The sequence below is a fragment of the Silurus meridionalis genome, chromosome 9, assembly GCF_014805685.1.
Source record: "Silurus meridionalis isolate SWU-2019-XX chromosome 9, ASM1480568v1, whole genome shotgun sequence".
Taxonomy (NCBI): domain Eukaryota; kingdom Metazoa; phylum Chordata; class Actinopteri; order Siluriformes; family Siluridae; genus Silurus; species Silurus meridionalis.
This window is the reverse complement of record NC_060892.1, coordinates 9,949,627-9,968,498: the sequence shown is the minus strand read 5'-3', so window position 1 is coordinate 9,968,498 and position 18,872 is coordinate 9,949,627. Positions and strand designations below refer to the sequence as shown.

General features: G+C 36.3%; 1 protein-coding gene across 2 annotated transcripts in view; it reads left to right on the top strand.

Moving 5' to 3' along the window:
* The first annotated feature begins 7,113 nt into the window (after positions 1-7,113).
* Positions 7,114-18,872, top strand: part of pcsk6 (proprotein convertase subtilisin/kexin type 6) — a 72,217-nt gene continuing 60,458 nt past the window's right edge. For both annotated transcript variants that reach the window (XM_046858222.1, XM_046858221.1), the window contains exons 1-5: positions 7,114-7,582; positions 10,339-10,443; positions 13,291-13,401; positions 16,607-16,750; positions 17,645-17,721. In XM_046858222.1, coding sequence (XP_046714178.1) covers positions 7,421-7,582; positions 10,339-10,443; positions 13,291-13,401; positions 16,607-16,750; positions 17,645-17,721 — 599 coding nt within the window. In that variant the 5' untranslated portion in view covers positions 7,114-7,420. The remainder of the gene's footprint in view (positions 7,583-10,338; positions 10,444-13,290; positions 13,402-16,606; positions 16,751-17,644; positions 17,722-18,872) is intronic.

The following is an 18,872-nucleotide window of genomic DNA, read 5'->3' as shown; positions in this document are numbered from 1 at the left end:
GTGTGGTGTTGAAGTTTATACACTAGATGGCAGCACAAGATCACGACTAAACAATGCTCAGTTGTAAAACGCAGTGGAAAAGGTTTAATTTACATTGAATCTATTAGGAATTCATTTTGCCTAAAGCAGTTTACACATAATGTAGAAATCATAGGATATGGGCCTTACTTATGGTTAGTCCTGAGATTTGAATCTATAGCCTTCTAGCTGTTGTCAAGGAGAATCTTATTCACTGCCCCTGAAATCTAAATACATCCTTTAAAGAAGAGGCTGTAGAAGGAACATTTAGTTATTTATTTTGTATTGAAATAATTATGATGGACTGTTAAACTTTTTCTCAAATTAATTATATCTAAAGAAGGATTGCCACCCTGTAGTTTAAGGGCCTTTTTTTTTTTTTTTTTTTTTTTTTTTTTTTTTTTTTAGCTTGGGTTCATTTCCATGCATAGATTTTGTGTTTTTCATGTTCTCCATTTTCTTCTCACCCCCAGCAAAACATGCTGGTAGACGTATTGATGGCTCTACCCTTCATTTTGAGTGTGTGTGAATATGTATAGTGCTCTGTGGATGATCTGGTGTGGACTACAACTGCTACGATAGATTCAAAACTGCAGTTGCCACAACCAGTTTGCGCTCAAATCTAGATAGAAAAATCGTGCAAACCTAGACTTTATGTATCATTTTAAAAATGCATTTCCTTGATGTACAATTGCCCTTTTTGGCCATACAGTACACAGAGGGGATAGATTATCCCTCATTATGTATAGATTTAATCATTTATACATTTCTATTTCATATACTGAAATTATACATTTTTGTAAACCTGCTGTGATGTTTGTTTTCAAAAGCGTTATACAAACAAAATTGCATATGTAAATCTAAGTGTCACAAACACTTGTAATGACTTGTTATGCCAAATGCCTTTATATCACAGAAAATTCAAAATATATGCCAAGCTTTCCAACTGTTTGTTTGAACAAATGACTCACAGGGTTGTGACACGATGCCATAACCACCTCTGAACCACACACACTGACCTGCCTGCCAACACTGAGGAGAGCTGTGACATTATTAGACTTCCAATCTCAAAACAACATAAACACATACACACCTGCCAGTATGTACTAGATGTGGGTGGTAGAGTTATATAAATACCTCCCACGGGGGTTTAAAAGGCATATATTGCTAGAGGCAGGTAAAGAGTAAAGTAATGCTGTTTGTGTATTATCTTGAGTTCCCATAGTGGAAGTTACAAAGCAGTGCTAAAACACATTGCAAATGCTGTAACTGACATGCAGTTCATGGCTTGAAACATTGGGTTGCACCACCTCCTACGTGAGTGATACTAAACCATTATGACATATAGATTATTCCAGCTCCAAGATGAAATTTTTACCCTTTGATCTTATATGTGTCATTACATACATGTAAGTCTGAGGCATCGTATAGCTCAACAATGATTAAGGTAACCGTAGGATGATTTAGGTGAGTAGTTCATACAGTGCAAAAGTGGTAGCCATAATCTTATTTATTTATTAGTAACATTAGCCTCATGTAAGACATTTAAATCCTTTTGAGATATTAGAACAATGACTAAAATCTGTGTATCTCTGGTATATAACAAGCTGTACAGTTAGGCTTCTCTGTCATCTATCGTTGTGGTTGTTTAAATAGCAGGAATTAGTCCCTCATTATAGTTTATTGTGACCTATTCATTTTATAAATTCATTTCCTTGTCCAGCAACAGGAGCCTTTATAAATCAAATGCAAAGAATACTTCAAGTGCCTTCAACACTCATTTACTCGCTTCCATCGCTCGATATAAGTGATGTGCACTAAAAGCCGTAATTAAATGTCGAAGCGATATTTCACTACCAACAAACTAACTGGCCTTGCAATCGAATAAGCTTACTGTAAATCCGGCATGCCTGAGCAGCACAGTAAGAAATGTGGTGTCTGCAGATTGAACTGTGACTCACAAATCTATTTGCTTTTTTTTACAGGCAGAGGTAAAATCAAGATTACACAGACATTAAACATTAACTTTATGTCTTTATTCAGGGCTGCTAATCAAGCCTGCAGGTGTTGGGGTGTGGATAATTCCTCTTTAAAAAAGTCTAGCCGTAAAATGCTTTTCTTAGCATTCGAGCGCAATGCTGATGAGATTATTTTCCACCTCTGTGCTGTAAATGTATCAGAATTACACTGAGAAACATAAGGAGCAAAAATATTTATATCCCAGCCATGTAAGTACTCTCTATAACAAGACACAACATAAACCACTTATGAATAGGTACTTTCTAAGCATTTGTAGACAGACAGACAGACAGACAGACAGACAGACAGACAGACAGACAGATAGATAGATAGATAGATAGATAGATAGATAGATAGATAGATAGATAGATAGATAGATAGATAGATAGGGTAATGACACAGACAGACAGACAGACAGACAGATAGATAGATAGATAGATAGATAGATAGATAGATAGATAGATAGATAGATAGATAGATAGATAGATAGATAGATACTTTATTCATCCCAGTGAAAAATTTGCAAAACAAAAAACATTTATAATGATTAGGTTGTGGTTTACGTGCTATTTTTGAAATGTGTGAGAGAGCGCCTCTCATAACACATACTGAGGATGCATATGAGGAAAATGTTATTCTTAGTTCAGAACAATTTCTCCAGATTTAGTCATTGCATTATTCCTATCCTTTAGTAGGTTCTTCTTATCACATGATAAAGCACGGGCCATGTGCTTCTTGCCTTACTTTTGAATGGCTGCCCATTGAATATCTTTTATGTACAAATAGCTCAGAGAATTGTGGATCAACAGAAAAGAACAGAATGTCATGCTTTCCACTGAAACAGCAGAGGTCAATTATGCTTTTTTGGCCTTTTTCGGACTCATGACAATAGGAGGAATGTTTCCACATTGCACAAATTAGCAGTCTTTGTAAGTACATGTTTGTAATGTACCTTCTATATTGCTTTGAGCACTGATACATAAAATCTGTCATGTGATTACTGAATATTTCATGGTTGTAGGACTCAAGTCTAGTTTTGAGGTATTTTCTGTATTGATTTATAGAGCTATTAGTATTTGTTCTTGGACTTGTCTCAGTTTTGGCTACTGAACTTGCTAAATAGTGTCTTGGTCTCTGGTTACTCAGTGTTTGGAAAAATGACCTTTTCAGGATGGCAGGGTCTCTGTTGCCCACATATATTACTGTCGGGTGTTTGCAGACCTGGTCCATGTTCATGATTATTAGCACTTGCAAATATACTCACAGTTCACAGCAATCTTTGTCTTTCATTTGTTTGTCTATCCATAATTGTCATGTTCCACATTTGTTTTTTTGTTCACATTGTTTATGTTAAATAATATTTTTTCTTTTTTTTCTTTCATTACATGTATCCTCACTTGCATCTGCTCCTAATTTCTTTTTCTTCTTATTGCAGGCCACTTGACAACAGCACTCCTGCAACTTTATCAACCTTAAATCAACTTTAATATATTACACTAGACAACTTCAATTCTTTACACTACTACTATTTTACTACCCTCAAGTGGTTTTTCATTATTCTCAGTCTGTTTTCAATACTTATAACTTAATAACTTCTGACTGAACTTAAATTACACTCCATCACTGGGATGTGTGTTTACTTATTGTTTCTTTGCTCAATTTTTGCTCCCTACTTTTATGTAACCAGTCACGCTGTCTTTTTCTTCACTAAAATAAGATTAAGGCCATACCTCCTATTTATGCAATGTGTCCTACTGTTAATACACTTCGACAAAACTCATAGAAAGCTCCCCTGTAGAGCTAAGATTGATCTTGTCATAGGAACATGCAGTGCTCTTTCACTATAATTGACTTTTTGCTTTCACCTAGATTAATCTGTAATTTCATTTTAAGTTGTAATTGCAATATTCATGATACAGTCTGATATGAGCATCTCTGTATTGATTAAGTGCAAATTGCATCTGTTTCTATTATTATTATTTAGAATACATATAAAATACATTTTCTTTGGCATCAATAAAGGGGCCATGACATTTGTCTTGTCTTTTCACAGGAAATGTAGTGTGCCTGTCAGTTCCAGTTAAAATCAAACAGTTTGCACAATACGAATGACATTGTACATCATTGTGTTGCACAACACCATATTGCTTCAGAGCAGCAATCTTTTATATTGTATTGAACTGTTGACTGTTTTAACAGTACCTCCCATGCATTAATATGATTCCATATAAGATCTAGAAGGTACGTTTCTTGCTACTGTAAAGTGACATAACAGTAGTAAATAAGCATTACATGATTTCTGTTTTGGAAGTCCATATTAGATTATTTCATTGTCCTTGGTCAAACACCTTAGTTAATTTTAGAGAAGTGCTTATGCATCACAGAAGACACTCTCGATGTGATTGCAGTAATTGAAGGAAATTATCCTCCCACGCTATGTGAATAATTCATTTACCCAGATTCGTTTAATAATCACCAGCTCAGTGAAAATGTGAAAAAAGAAGGTATTGACCTTTAAACATTTAAAACAATGCAGGGTAATGAATAGAACAAAGATTCATGTTCTGTATAAGACAGCAAGTAATATGTAATTCATCAGATTTGTATAGTGTTATTGATTAAGAGAAAATACTCTGACTTTGATCCATGTACTGATAACGATTAGGTGACTGCAATTTTAGTTCCTGAGGAAGACACACTAGACGTTGTCTTTAGGTAAATATAATGTTAAAAACATGAACTAGTGTATTTGGTTCTTGGACCAGCTCATATTGTCCAACATTAAGTTTATAGAGTGCAGTAACAGATGACTTGATGTGACCATAACTCTTTTATGTCATCATTACTGATGACCATGAAAAAAAAGCATAATCCAAAGAGTTTGTATTTACAAAAAAAACCCCCAAAACCTCAGCAACTTTAAAATATGTCCAAGAAATGTGTATGTGTATTTACATTGCAGTGTTTTTATTTTTTTGCAATCTTAGACAGCCTTAGATTGGGACCCGCCTGCATCTGTGATGTATCATTATCGTCTTCAAGCTATATTGTTTTGAATCTGATGATGCCATATTTCCTATTCCTAACATAGGATTATATTGATTAAGGATATTCTGTACCTGGTATTACAGTGTACTGTGGCATATCATGAATACACTGCATAATCTCCACAATGATTTCTGGCATGGCAACAAAATGGTAAAACTCCCAAAGTAAATAGAATGCAATATTGACGTTCACACCGTCCTTTCTTTACTCAGATATAAAACATAAAAAACACCACATAAAATCGTTTTATTATTCACTAAACATGTTTTACTGATGCGCCAAGTCTCAAATCACCAAAATTCACCATAGTGCACACATACGGCAATTAAAACGGTTTGATGTCGTGATGGTTTATGTAATTTAAAACACCATAATTACATTCAAACATTTACAATAGTATTTTTACGAGTTTACGTTTACATTTACATAATCTGAAAATGTAAACAGTAATGTAAAACTTGTCTGGTTGAGCAAGTAATGGGAACCTGTCTTTTTTTAATGCGTTTTTTTCTGTGTATAATAGACATGAACAAGTTCTTTGAAAAACATGTCTACCATCTTTAAAACATGTCTATGTTCTTTATGCTCTATGTTTAGGGTGTTTTCTGTAATAATAAACATACTTTTACATAAAGCATTCATATTTGTCCATCAATTAGAGTATCACAAACTTCTTCTTCTTCTTCTTCTTCTTCTTCTTCTTTCGGCTGCTCCCATTAGGGGTCGCCACAGCGGATCATCCGTCCCAGTACCACCCTGTCCTCTACATCTGCCTCTTTCACACCAACTACCTGCATGTCTTCCCTCACTACATCCATAAACCTCCTCCTTGGCCTTCCTCTTTTCCTCCTTCCTTGTGGCTCCATCCTCAGCATTCTTCTACCAATATAACTCATGTCCCTCCTCTGCACATGTCCAAACCATCTCAATCTCGCCTCCCTCACCTTGTCACCAAAACATCCTACATGGGCTGTCCCTCTAATAAACTCACTTTTAATCCTGTCCATTGTTGTCACTCCCAACGAAAACCTTACCATCTTCAGCTCTGCTACCTCCAGCTCCACCTCCTGTCTTTTACTCAATGCCACTGTCTCTAATAGAGTATTACAAACTTGAAAGTATTAATTTAAGGTGTATTCAGAACAGATAAAAATAAAATCAATAGATTTCAGTTTAACTTAAAATAAATAGTATAACTCAAGGATGATTAAATTTTTCATGGTGTAAGTATAAAAGCTATAACCACATATGATTGCTGTAAATTCATGATTTAAACTCTGTTACTCTTGTAAAAGCAAAAAAGCAGCCAGCGAAGAAGCTTTGACCTTTGTACTTTGGATCAGAAGTTCATGAATTTAAAATGCTTTGGATCAGATAACCATGAGTTTAAATCTTAGCAACACCAAACCATCACTGCTGGGCCTTTGTGGAGTCAACCCTCAAATATTCAGTCGTACTGTAAGTCACTGGATAAGGGAATCTGCCAAATGCCATAAATGTACTGAAATAAATGAAACATTTATATCCTCATTTCTGTAACCCTGCTTTATGCCCATTGTGTGTAGAGCACCATAAATAAAGCTGAAACAAATTGAACTAAACTGAATACCAGGATAAACCAATATGATAACATTTGTGGTACATGGTATTATTGGTATTATTTTACATGCAATGCAATTCAGCTCGACAGAATATAAAATATTAGATATATTAGAATAGATTAATGGATCATGTCTGGAGGTGCTCAGCTGATTAGGTTTGGTATCATCTAGTGACATATATTACAGTTACAGTAGGATTTAAAATCTAAAATTATCATCCATCTAGGGTCGACCACACAGCATTTCTGGTGCGTAGGTTTGAACTTAATGAATGAACTCCAAACGCCCCAAACGGTGCAGGAAAGCGGGGTTTAGCACGTGTTAAGTGTGCGCGCTTTGAAAAAGCTCGTTACAAGCTGCCTGATTGGCTCCAGTATTTGTGTGTGTGTGTGTGTGTGTGTGTGTGTGTGTGTGTGTGTGTGAGAGAGAGAGAGAGAGAGATCCAGTGTGTGTGAGTGTGTGTGCTGGCGCGCTCGGGGTCCACTTCAGAGTAAGAACTGTATCCATATGATTAAAATGCCGATCCCATTCTTCCTGGATGGAAAGTAATCGAGGAAAGTAAAACTGGGGGCGTTCGCGCGGTGACGCGCGCGCGCGGCGGTTTCTGGCGTCGCGCGCTCCCTCGTGCGCTCTGGTGAGCTTCATTGGACGTGAGCCGCTGTTCGAGTTTCACTCGACGCTGCCTCAAAGTTGGCCGGAAGCACAAACAAACAAACAAACAAACAAACAACACAATGCGCTCACTCGTTGTTTTCCTGGTGTACACTTTTGTGCTGGGGTCTAAAGCGTCTCCGTCCCGCAGCGTTTTTACTAATCATTGGGCTGTGCGTCTGAAAGGAGGACCTGAAGAAGCTGACAAACTTGCTTCGAAATATGGCTTCACAAATTTGGGGCAGGTAAGGTTTTTAACATTATTATAAAAAAATTACTTTACATTAGAATGTGATGAAATGATAAAGTAAAAAACATTTCACCATCATCATCATCATCATCATCATCATCATCATCATGTTCCACGAAATCTCAATGTCACATCCTAAGACTCTATCCTTGATTTCTCCACTGCCACCTTGAAAAAAAGAGAAGAAGAAAAAGTGCATGTATGGTATAAAACCTTCTCACTGGGATTGTACATTATGTTCTAGGCAGAAAAGGTGATTTCTGGAGAGTAATAATGGTCTGTGAAAGATAGCAGGATGAAGAAGTGGTGGAAACACAGTCTTATCAAACTGGCTATATTTTATTATCAAAGTTGCCAGTGTCTGTAAAGTGCATTAAACTTGTGATTAATAATAATAGTAATGTACAACTGAATACTTCGAGCAAACATACTTTTGCATAATATATCCTTGTATGTTTGCGTTAATATAATGTCATTAAAAAAAGCGTGCTTAATCCATTATATTTACACTTGCCCATTTGATGTTATTATCTAAACCTGACCTACATTTGAGGAGCGAGAGGTGCTGGGGAGAAGGTTACAGGTTGTGCTGAAAGAATTAACCATGGCAGTTTGGCAGTGCTGGGATCTGAACCTGCAGCTTTCGGATCTGTAGCTTACCTTTCCTATATTTGACTCCAAACCAGTGCACATTGACCATCATTTACAATGAAATATTGCAGAAATAATAGAACATTTTGCTGCAAAGTAAATCTTGTAAAAGTACTTTTTTTTCATGTGTATACGGCCCATCCGAGCTTTAAGACATCGGTAAGAATTCAGCCTATAAATAATGGCATGCTGAATGATTTTACACGGGGTCTGTAGAGATGTTGGGGAATTTGACCAGCTGTTATTTATAATGTAGTTTCATTCACATAAATTTGATTCATGGACAATTTCTAAATGAAAATTAAATACTCCCAGCTTATTATTATTATTATTATTATTATTATTATTATTATTATTATTGCATTTCCATTAGCCTTTATGCAACTCATTTTACATCGGAGGTGCTGTCTGTTATGCTGTCATGTTAATCAATGTGGCCTTTGGACACAGATATCACCCAGTGTGTCTAATATAAATATGCACAATGACCAATTTTACAACGTGTGTGTGTGTGTGTGTGTGTGTGTGTGTGTGTGTGTGTGTGTGTGTGCTTAATGTGTTAAATGAGAGAAATGTTTGGTGTTAAAAGATCTACTGCTCTAAAAAGAAGCCTGAATTTTACTGTACACATTTAAATATTAAGCATAATATTTAAATGTTTGAATTTGACTATGATCATAAAATAAATCCATACCGACCAGGTCTGAGTTTACAGGGGGTCACAGGCTGGGACAGGTTTGAGAACCTTTGAGTCAGTGAAAATGGAAAAAATGTAAGCTAGATGTGAGATACATGACTGGTTCTTGATCACTGCTGTTTACTGAAAGTATAGAGTATATAGCAATAAAACATTGGAACTAATACAAATACACACCCAAAACACGATGCAGCTAGCTTCTTGTTCCTTGCAAGTTATTCATTTATTTATCTTAAACACATGCAAATCATTTGTTCCAGTGGAACTAATACCAAATGTATATACTGGATACAACACTGGCAAATGTTAGAATGGAACCACTGAAACCATTCTTGAGAGTTTACGCTTTAAAAAGCAATTAACACCTTTTGATTGATCATCAGAGTCAAGAACGGTACATTAGGTTGTAAAATATGCTTTGATTTGCAAACATCTATGACCAATTTCTGACTCTGTGTGTGGATAATTTCTGAATCCTAGGCAAGATTTTTGAAAATCCATATTTTTGTGATGCAATGTGGAGCACTGTATATCACAGAAAGAATATCTGCATACCAGTTTGTTTATCTTCTTTGAAGTAGGCATGCCATGATGTCTAGATATGTGTTCTTCGGTGAAATGTGCATTTTACATTAATAATCTTTTTACATGCATTTTAAACCATGATTCTAAACTTGATGCTGAGATTTGTATGTGTCTTTTAAAGAACATGACTCACAGCAACTCTCCTGTTTAAGTCTCAACATGGTTTTTGGTGCCATGATTAACATAGCGAACATCTTTTGTCATAGCTTTAAATAATTTTTGTTTATTGAGCATTTGACATACAGATCTCTATAGACTAGATTGTGCATGAGGTGCACATCGTGCTGACAACTAGCCAGCAAAGTCAGCAAACAGAAAATATGATCTCAATCTGCACATACTGATGGAAAGGCTCTTTACCAGATGCACATGTGCACACATTCCTGCCTACACTTTTCGCCATTTGGTCTGGAGTGCATTATTTAACATCCCAGTCTTTAAGATGGAGGAGAACTTGTTTTTGGACCAGATACATTACATTACTTTAACTAATGCCAGAATGTCAGCCTAAGATGTAATTGAGTGCATTCAACTATAAGAGAAAGCTCATACTTGCCGGAATTCGCACCACCCACTCATTGCCATATGCTCACTTTTGCATTTTTCAATATTATTGTACTTTTAAAATCACCATTTAAGTCAGCACCTTGAGATCTCTTTACATTTCATTTGATTATTTTATTTATTAATTATATAACCTGTATAAAAAAATATAAAGCTGTTGTTTTAGTCAGGGCTAACATCCTTTACATCCCCACTAATTTTACGATCACTTTTAATTGTTTTTATGTATTTCTGTACCCGTTTGTTGCTTTCAGATTGGCGGTCTGGAGGACCACTACCATTTCCATCACAGTCACGTGGTGCGTAGATCTACCTTCACCACTAGGGGCACACACAGTTTCATTCACATGGACCCCAAGGTGAGTCATCTCTTCCCCAGACCCCATGCAAACTCTTATCTTTTACTTACACCCCTTTTCTTATTTCACACCTATAAACACAGGCTCATTAAAATGACAGGCAGATGGGCATCCACTTATCCAGAGCTTTATTTGACACTGCAGCCAGGAATTTAGAGTTAAGCTGTTTCCCAGGGGCCAGAAGTTCACCTCACCTGAAAGATTATCTCCTCCTGACAGCAAGACTATCAGAAGCAATAAAACTTGAGGTTGCAAAACCTCTCCGATCATATCGCGCTCCATAGCTTGGAGTCTTGTGGCAAATACTCAATAGCCCATCTCATCAAGTTTTAGCCTAGAGGCTTGGGCTGCTTCATTGCTGAACATAGCCATTAACCCAAGAAAACACACTAAATGTCCATATCTGCATCTACTTCTTGGTGCCAGAGTGTATATTTGAGACAGCTAGAATAACAGGATATAGAACTTGCATTTGAATAGAACTGGTACCTGATCTATGAGTCTGCATCTCCACAGTGTCTGCAGCTTTATGACTATGAGACAGGAACCAAGAAAGCAGTCCTTATTATTTTTAATTGGGTGGGGGATAATAAAGGGCTTCTCAAAAACAGTCAGCAGAATGCTTGTTTCCTCGAGGTAATGTCATTCGATTTACAAATTCAAGTAGATTCATTACCAAGAGCGATTTTAGCTATGGCTGGGCAACTTTTTCAATTAGTGTAATGATTATTATAAGGCTATTATTTACTGCCACTGATTTCACCTTAATTGAATTTGGTCAAGTGCATTTAACTAGTGGTGTGTAATGCTGTGCATTTAACTACAGGGATGTGGGTGTTTAGATGTTTACTGTATCTTCCTCTTTAGTGTTTATTGAAAATGGCTTGAAGATCCGGTTATCTGACACTATTTGAAGAGTTGTCGCTGATAAACTTGGTTGAATGCTTTTTATATATGAGATTGAATGTTAATTTATCTGTAATATTTTGATCTTAGGAGACACATTGTCAGTAAGATGGATGAATGAAAACATTATTTATTATATATGGGTATGAAGAGTACATTATGGTAATCTTAAAATGTAGGCTAAATCATTTCTTTTTAAATCATAAGCCAGTGTAAGAGTATATAGTGTTATTTTTTTTTTTATATTTCATATCCCATGGAAGGTAAATAGACTGAAATAGGTATCCCCTTCACACACGTCTTTGATGGGTTTTTATTTATTTATTTTGATCATTTTATTTTGTAATGAGTGGGTAGTTTACTTATTTGGCACTAGCCCTATCAAGGAAGCTGCATCAGACTCTTTCGAGTGTGTTGTCTGCACATCGATGGCAATGTCGACACATTGTGCTTGCCTGGGGGATTTGGATCATGGTTCAGAGATTTATCTGGCAAAAGCTCATAAATCTAAATAGCTAGCTGGTCATAAAAAAAAAATACTCAGGGTAAATAACGAGCACAGCAAGAATTCCAAAAAAAAAGCAGTCCAAGTTGCTTTCTAAACTAATGAACGAGCTAGGAGGGTTTCCATGAGTTTGCTAATTGTCTAAATACCTAATTCTGCCCCTTACCAGCTTGGGTGCACCTTTGACAGGTTTAAAGCAATATATAATATTCACACCAAATATTGTAGAGCAGTAGCACTTAAGCATACAACTCAACAAACAACACTGAACACCACTTAACAGCACTTGTGATGGTACCTCTTATCTAGCCTGTGAGAAGGGCCCAAAACAGGTCTGTGGAATTTTCCAGAACACACAAGTGAGGGGGCTGGCAATGAGCTAAGAATGATTGGAAGAATAGTATGGCAGTTCAGCGGGTCCTGATGACAATGTCACAGCAGAAACCACACAATTGTTTCAGTGTCAACCACTAGTTTTTTTCTGGGTTCAAGGCCATGCCCAGACTCTACGAGTTCAGTTCAGCAGTGACAGTTTTTGTTCTAATTTGATTCAATTCAACAGTGGCACTTGTTAGTATTATACCTAAGAAGCTTTAACTGGTTCTTCTAGCTGTTGGTGGCTTATGTACATCAAACTTTTTCATTCATAGAAGAGCTTCTTAACACTAGCGCAGGTCACACAGTTTATTGGCATGAAGCTGGATAGACTGAAAATGCTGGCATGTAGTTGAAATAATTCAGCCAGGGTGCCACGTGTCATATCGGTGCCTTTTGAGGTTGTGCAGAGTGATCTTTATGAGCCTTTTGGGTGTTTTAAAAAAACATCTAGTAAATGAGTTGTGTGCTCTGACAATAAGCGTGCTTTGTATATGTGTTGGTCGCCAGATGATTCGTTGTTGTGCCTGGTATGAGCCTTGTGCTTTTATTTGGACAGATGTCAGCAATTCAATTCTCAGACCAGCTATTTATTTGCATAGGGTTGCTCCCTTGTCTATCCAAAGCCGAGCCCTCTAAGTAATGTCTGTCATCATCCTAGCCTGTAGACAAATTGCATAGGGCATCATTATGCACTTGCTTTAGCGATTCCACAGTAACCATCACCCCTCCTAGTGGTGTGAGTCAACTCTGAGCACCTCAGTTGAGTATCGTTTCACTTGACATTGCTGGCAGAAGTTATCTGATGCCTGTGCTGGTTAGGAGGTGTGAAATAGAAAGCAAATGACATTTGAGACAACTACTGTGTCATACATCAGTACAGTATGTGACTCTGCATTCAGGCACATCTGCACAAGGAGGCATCTCAGGTATCTCACGCAGGGTTTTAAAACTTTTATAGAGGTCATATTTATTATATTTGCAAAATGTTCTTAATATTCTAATCTCAAATTTATAATCTATAACCCTTTTACACATTAAACTTGGAATTCTTTTCTTAGGTGGACTGGGTCCAGCAGCAGATAGTAAAGTCCCGGGTGAAACGTTACGCCTGGAGTGACCCCAACTTCATCTATTTCAATGACCCCAAGTGGTCAAACATGTGGTACATTGTAAGTAATTTATTTATAATAAAACAGCATATGAAATGCCCAGTTGATTAAAAAAAATATATTTTTTTAAAAGCCTCCTTCAAATGCTGATCTTCAAAAAAGACAAATGCTGGTTATGTGTCCCTAGGGCTAGTATTGATTTGAATTTTTATTAAAGGTATAGTTTAGATCTTTTATAAATGAGCCTTATGCAACCCAATTGAAAGTTATAATGCATTCAACATTTGCTAATGTTTATATACTTTCAGTATTTATTTCAGTTTCAGTAGAACCAGGAATAATTATTTTTGCTCCAGTCTCTCTGCATCACTGTATTTCTTAAGTAGTTAAAAGTGTATCTACTGCTCACAAACACGCATTTTTCTATTACAAAAGAGAATAGTTTGTAATATGCTATTATCCATTCAGTGTCTCTAAATAAAATAATAAAAAAAATTAAACTAAATGAATGTGAATCTTGAATCTTATCTTGAATAAACACATTCACCAGACTCCATATTAAAAAAGTTTGGCTATTTCACCTGATTTTGCTTTACAGGGATATACAGGAGATTCTAAAAAGTGATAGGACATATACAAAAACACTTACCACAGTGTCATAAAGCATATTATATTTTGTGCTAGAGCTGGGGTATAAGATAACAGGATCACAAAACAGTACTGTTACTTTTCACAGGTATAATAAGGTGTGAGTGTTTTTTACAAGTCCACTGTTAATTATTGTGGCAAATAAGTGCTAAATGTTTGGCAGAGTAATTAATGTCTCCACTGTTTTGCTAACACTTGCCCCTATTATTTTCGGGACACCCTTCGTATAAGAGCTTAACACAGCAACTCTATACAGGATTGCTATACAAAGCACAGCAGCTATTATCTGTTTAGAATTTCAATAGCTGGACTACAAAAGTTATATTAAATTGGCTGAACAACAAATACACTGCATCTATTTTAACTTTTGTTTCGACACATTTCTGTATGCTCTTCTTCATGTGTACAGGTCAGTAAAATGTCCCTTTATTTCTAAAGCATAAACGCATGACAATAACAATAGCAATATCTTTCAGTAACATTTACAGTGTCATTATGTACCAAACATTTATCTGTAATATTTTGATTTTAACAGACACATTGTCAGTAACATGGTGAATTAATGAAAACATTATTTATGGGTATGAAGAGAACACAATGTTATTCTTAGAATGTAGGATGAATCATTTCTGTTTAAATCATAAGCCAGTGTAATTAGACACTTCACACAATACGTTTTTTTGGGGTTTTGCTTTGTTTTTATTTTTTTATTTCAATTAGTGGGTAGTTTACTTACTTGGCACTGGTCCTATCAAGAAAGCTGTATCAGACTCTTTCGAGTGTGTCGTCTGCACATCGATGGCAATGTCAGCATATTGTGATTGCCTGGGGGATTTGAATCTTGGCTCAAAGATTAGTCTGGCAAAAGCCAAATCATGTTTTTAATTTATTTTTTTTAGATTGATTTATGTTGTATACAATTATTTCTAAGCATAAACGCATGACAGTAACAATAACAATGTCTTTCAGTAACATTTACAGTGTAATTATGGACCAAACAAAAAAAAAAATTATAAGAGTGATATATATATATATATATATATATATATATATATATATATATATATATATATATATATATATATATATATATTTTTGTAAATTCATTAATTAATTTTTATTTAATTACAGTTTTTTATAAAATGCTGCCAAGAATGTGTCCAGCAATGCAATCTTATCTAAGGATAAGGCATGCCATCTATATATACATCTATTTTTCTTTTACAAAAACAGAATGATTAAATATTTGTACAAAATGTGATTATAATGATATATAGTGAGCAAATCATGTCAGAAATCAATTCAGTATAGCAATTAGAATTATACAGATTTTCTTAAAGGGTTTTATTATTGTGGCCTTGACAAGTCATTTCACGCCAGGCAATTTCTAGTTTTGCTAAATCAATAAGTATATTTAAAAGTCTTGCACTAACAATTGGTTATCCTCAGAAGCATTATACATCCTGAGATATTGAAGATTTTTTCTTTTTTTTTTTGCAAATGTAATGTACACCATTGTACACATTTTCTTGTGAGGTGGAAATAATTAAGAAATTAGGTTAATCCATGTTTTGTTGTGTTAGACCAATTAGATTGTAGAAATGCAGTTGTTACAACCATAAATGTATGGATTTTAAGATGGATGAATAAATGAGTGGAAATCTTCTATACATAAGTCTATATAAAGCTACACGCCAAATAACATGCAAAAAGTCATTTGTTGTTATTAAAGACAAACAAATAATCAGGAAACAGAGGTCAAATTAATAGACAAAACAGAAAATGAATAGGGCTCGAAAATGTCAATGTAAAAATGTGAGAGCGAGACTGAAGAAACAACTGAATGAAATTCCAAGTCATTTCAAGAGCAGTACAGTAACTAGATTCTCTAAGCTAAGTTACACAGAAATGCACATTTAAAGGAGCAATCTAAGAAGGACTGAATCTAGTCCCATTCCCCCCCATGTTTCTTCTATGACTCGAGTCCATATCTCTGTAGACTACCTTCAGAAGTTTCCACTTAAAATCAAGCGCTTATCATACCAGCAAGAAAGAAACACATGGTCAACTTTCATAAATGGTTCTTGACTATTCCATGTGGTGTTAAGATTTCTGGATGCACCGCACTGCATGCTCTGAATATTTAAAGTGTGTCTATAAATGTACAAATGAATCCAGATATTCCTAATATACCGAATGTCAAGTCAGCACTTAGCGTAACAAAAGACTGGAACTTTCTCATCCTAAGGACTTGTATCACAGGACCTTCCACTGGTTTGCATTCGTCCGATTATTTATGTCTCTTGCTTCTTTGCAGTAGCACTACTCCCTTAATACTACCTGAATTCCTAGTGTTGCTTTGCAAAGTCTTTGCCTGTGGCGAGCTTTTTCTAGCTGCCTATTTTAATCAGTGTTTTGACCGTAGTCTGTCTCACAGGTAACTAATTTTGATTTGTCTAGATTATTCAATTACCAATTCATTTACCGATTAAAAAACCTGCACAAAAAGTGTTTGTCTGCTGGATTTATGACTCTGAATTGAATCCACTTGTCATAGTTATAAAGACTTTGGGTCATCTTTGAAACACAGGGTCACTTATACTACTATTTTTTCCAGCATTGCAGTGATAAAAACAGCCGATGTCGCTCCGAAATGAACATCTTGGCAGCGTGGCAGCGTGGCTATACAGGCAGAAATGTTGTCATCACCATCCTAGATGATGGGATAGAGAGAAACCATCCTGACCTGGCTCAAAACTATGTAAGTAGCTTTCTCCTACTTTTTTAGGGCATGGTGTATAGAGTAGGTTGAAACGGTGGCTTGTGTCTAATTGAGAGCCATTTTCCTGGATTCTCCTGGTATGCATAAGCTTTTCTAGCTTTTCTTTTAATAAATAAAAATGATTGTTCTGCAAATTAAGCAATACCACATTTAATGAATTTCAGCATGGCTGTAAATTTGATTATAGTTAACCACACCCGTGCTAATATTCAATGCAAATACACAACTGCTGGTTTGGTTTTGCATTCCTACCACAGTTCTTGAAACAAGATATCAATATCAGGTTAATAAAGGTACAATATGGCATAATATTTTGCTTATTTTTGCTGTATTGCTAAAAAAATAGCTCCCACACATAGCGAAGTCAGCAAAGTCCAGTGTGTAATACCTGTATAAATGGTTCCAGTGTAACAAACTATTTACAGAATTGCAGTTATATGCAGTGAACACAGATTAGTAAAGTAGATTCATATGAAAAGTGAAATGCACCAGCACTGTGTATCAAGTAAATATACACATATAACACATATCTTGTTATGGAACATGCAAACAGTGCTATTCACACCTTAATGTTGATTTGAGAAAATACAATATGGTTTACTGTTGTGCTTCCTTCTGGCTTTACAGGATGTAACCTTGCCATAAATACATTTCATTTCTTTGCCTGACACTTTGGATTACTTCGCTAAGTTATGGTCTGTGTAGAGCCCAATTTATTACATTCACCGGAATAGTGCGAAAAATGAGAGATGACCCAAATGGGAAGAAAGCCTGGGCAGTATAATATGATATATATATATTTATTTATTTCCTTGTTTATGACTGACGCCATATGTGATTTGTTTGGTTCTCTTCCTTCTTGCTTGCATTTAGGACCAGCTGGCCAGCTATGATGTAAATGGCAATGACCATGATCCAATGCCACGTTATGACTCTAGCAATGAAAACAAGTAAGTGGCATTCTATGTCATATTCGACAGAAATCATTATACATTTTAAATACTCAATCGCTGTCAGCAAAAATAATTGGTTGTTATATTTAATTCTTTTGAATCTTTACACTTTTTAGACATTTTTTTAGTCGGTTTATACTGAATCTGTCGGGATGAGATAATTCTCAGGTTGGCTCATATCGGAACATGTAATGTTTAACTCTCTGTTGCAAACATGTTTAGGGAATAACAAGTGTATCCTTAGGTCTGATAAGTAGGACCATATATTATAATTGATTCGCTTGGCAGCAAAAGTGTGTACACCCTAAGTGATAACAACTGTACTTCGCTTAATCATGCAAAACCACACCCACAGCAGGTGAAGTTGTCTTGTAGTTCGTGATCGCCCGGATGCCCTGCCACATGTGCCGGGTGTCTCCGCTGTCCTGGAAGTGACTGGATTCGCTTCGCGTGTGCGTTTCGCCTCTCTGATGGCACGGGACAGTTTGGCCCTTTCTGTTCTTTAGGCTATCTTGTCCCCTGCTCTGAAGGATGAGTCTCTAGATTTTAGCAGCGCACGCACTTTTGGGGTCATCCACGGCTTCTGGTTGGAGCGTGTAGTGATGGTCTTGGAGATGGTCACGTCATCAACACACTTTCTGACGTAGCTGGTCACTGATGATGTGTACTCCTCCAAGTTGATGGAATCGCTGTTGTTTGCAGCCTCCCTAAACATGTCCCAGGAAGTGCACTCAAAACAGTCCTGAAGAGCAGAGGTGGCTCCTGCTGGCCTAGTTTTCACCTGTTTCAGAACCAGTTTAGAGCGTTCCAAGACGGGTTCCATTAGGAACAGGCTTTGCAAGGGTCAATCAAAGAAAGTTGAGTCTTCATGCTGCGCTTTAGGTGCAGAAGGTGGCTTTAAAGAAAGACGCATGAGTGCCTGTCAGCATTGCTTTAGAGATTGCAAAAGCGGAAGGTCCGCTTGTGCTCAGACCACATGCTGTGCGAAGTCTGCATGGGCCGTAGTCCCAGAAGGAATCCTCTACTGAAGTTGGCTCACAAGAAAGCCCACAAAGGGTTTGCTGACGACAACCTGTCCAAGAGCATGAATTACTGGAATCATGTCCTGTGATGTGATGAGAAAAGATAAACTTGTTTGGCTTAGATGG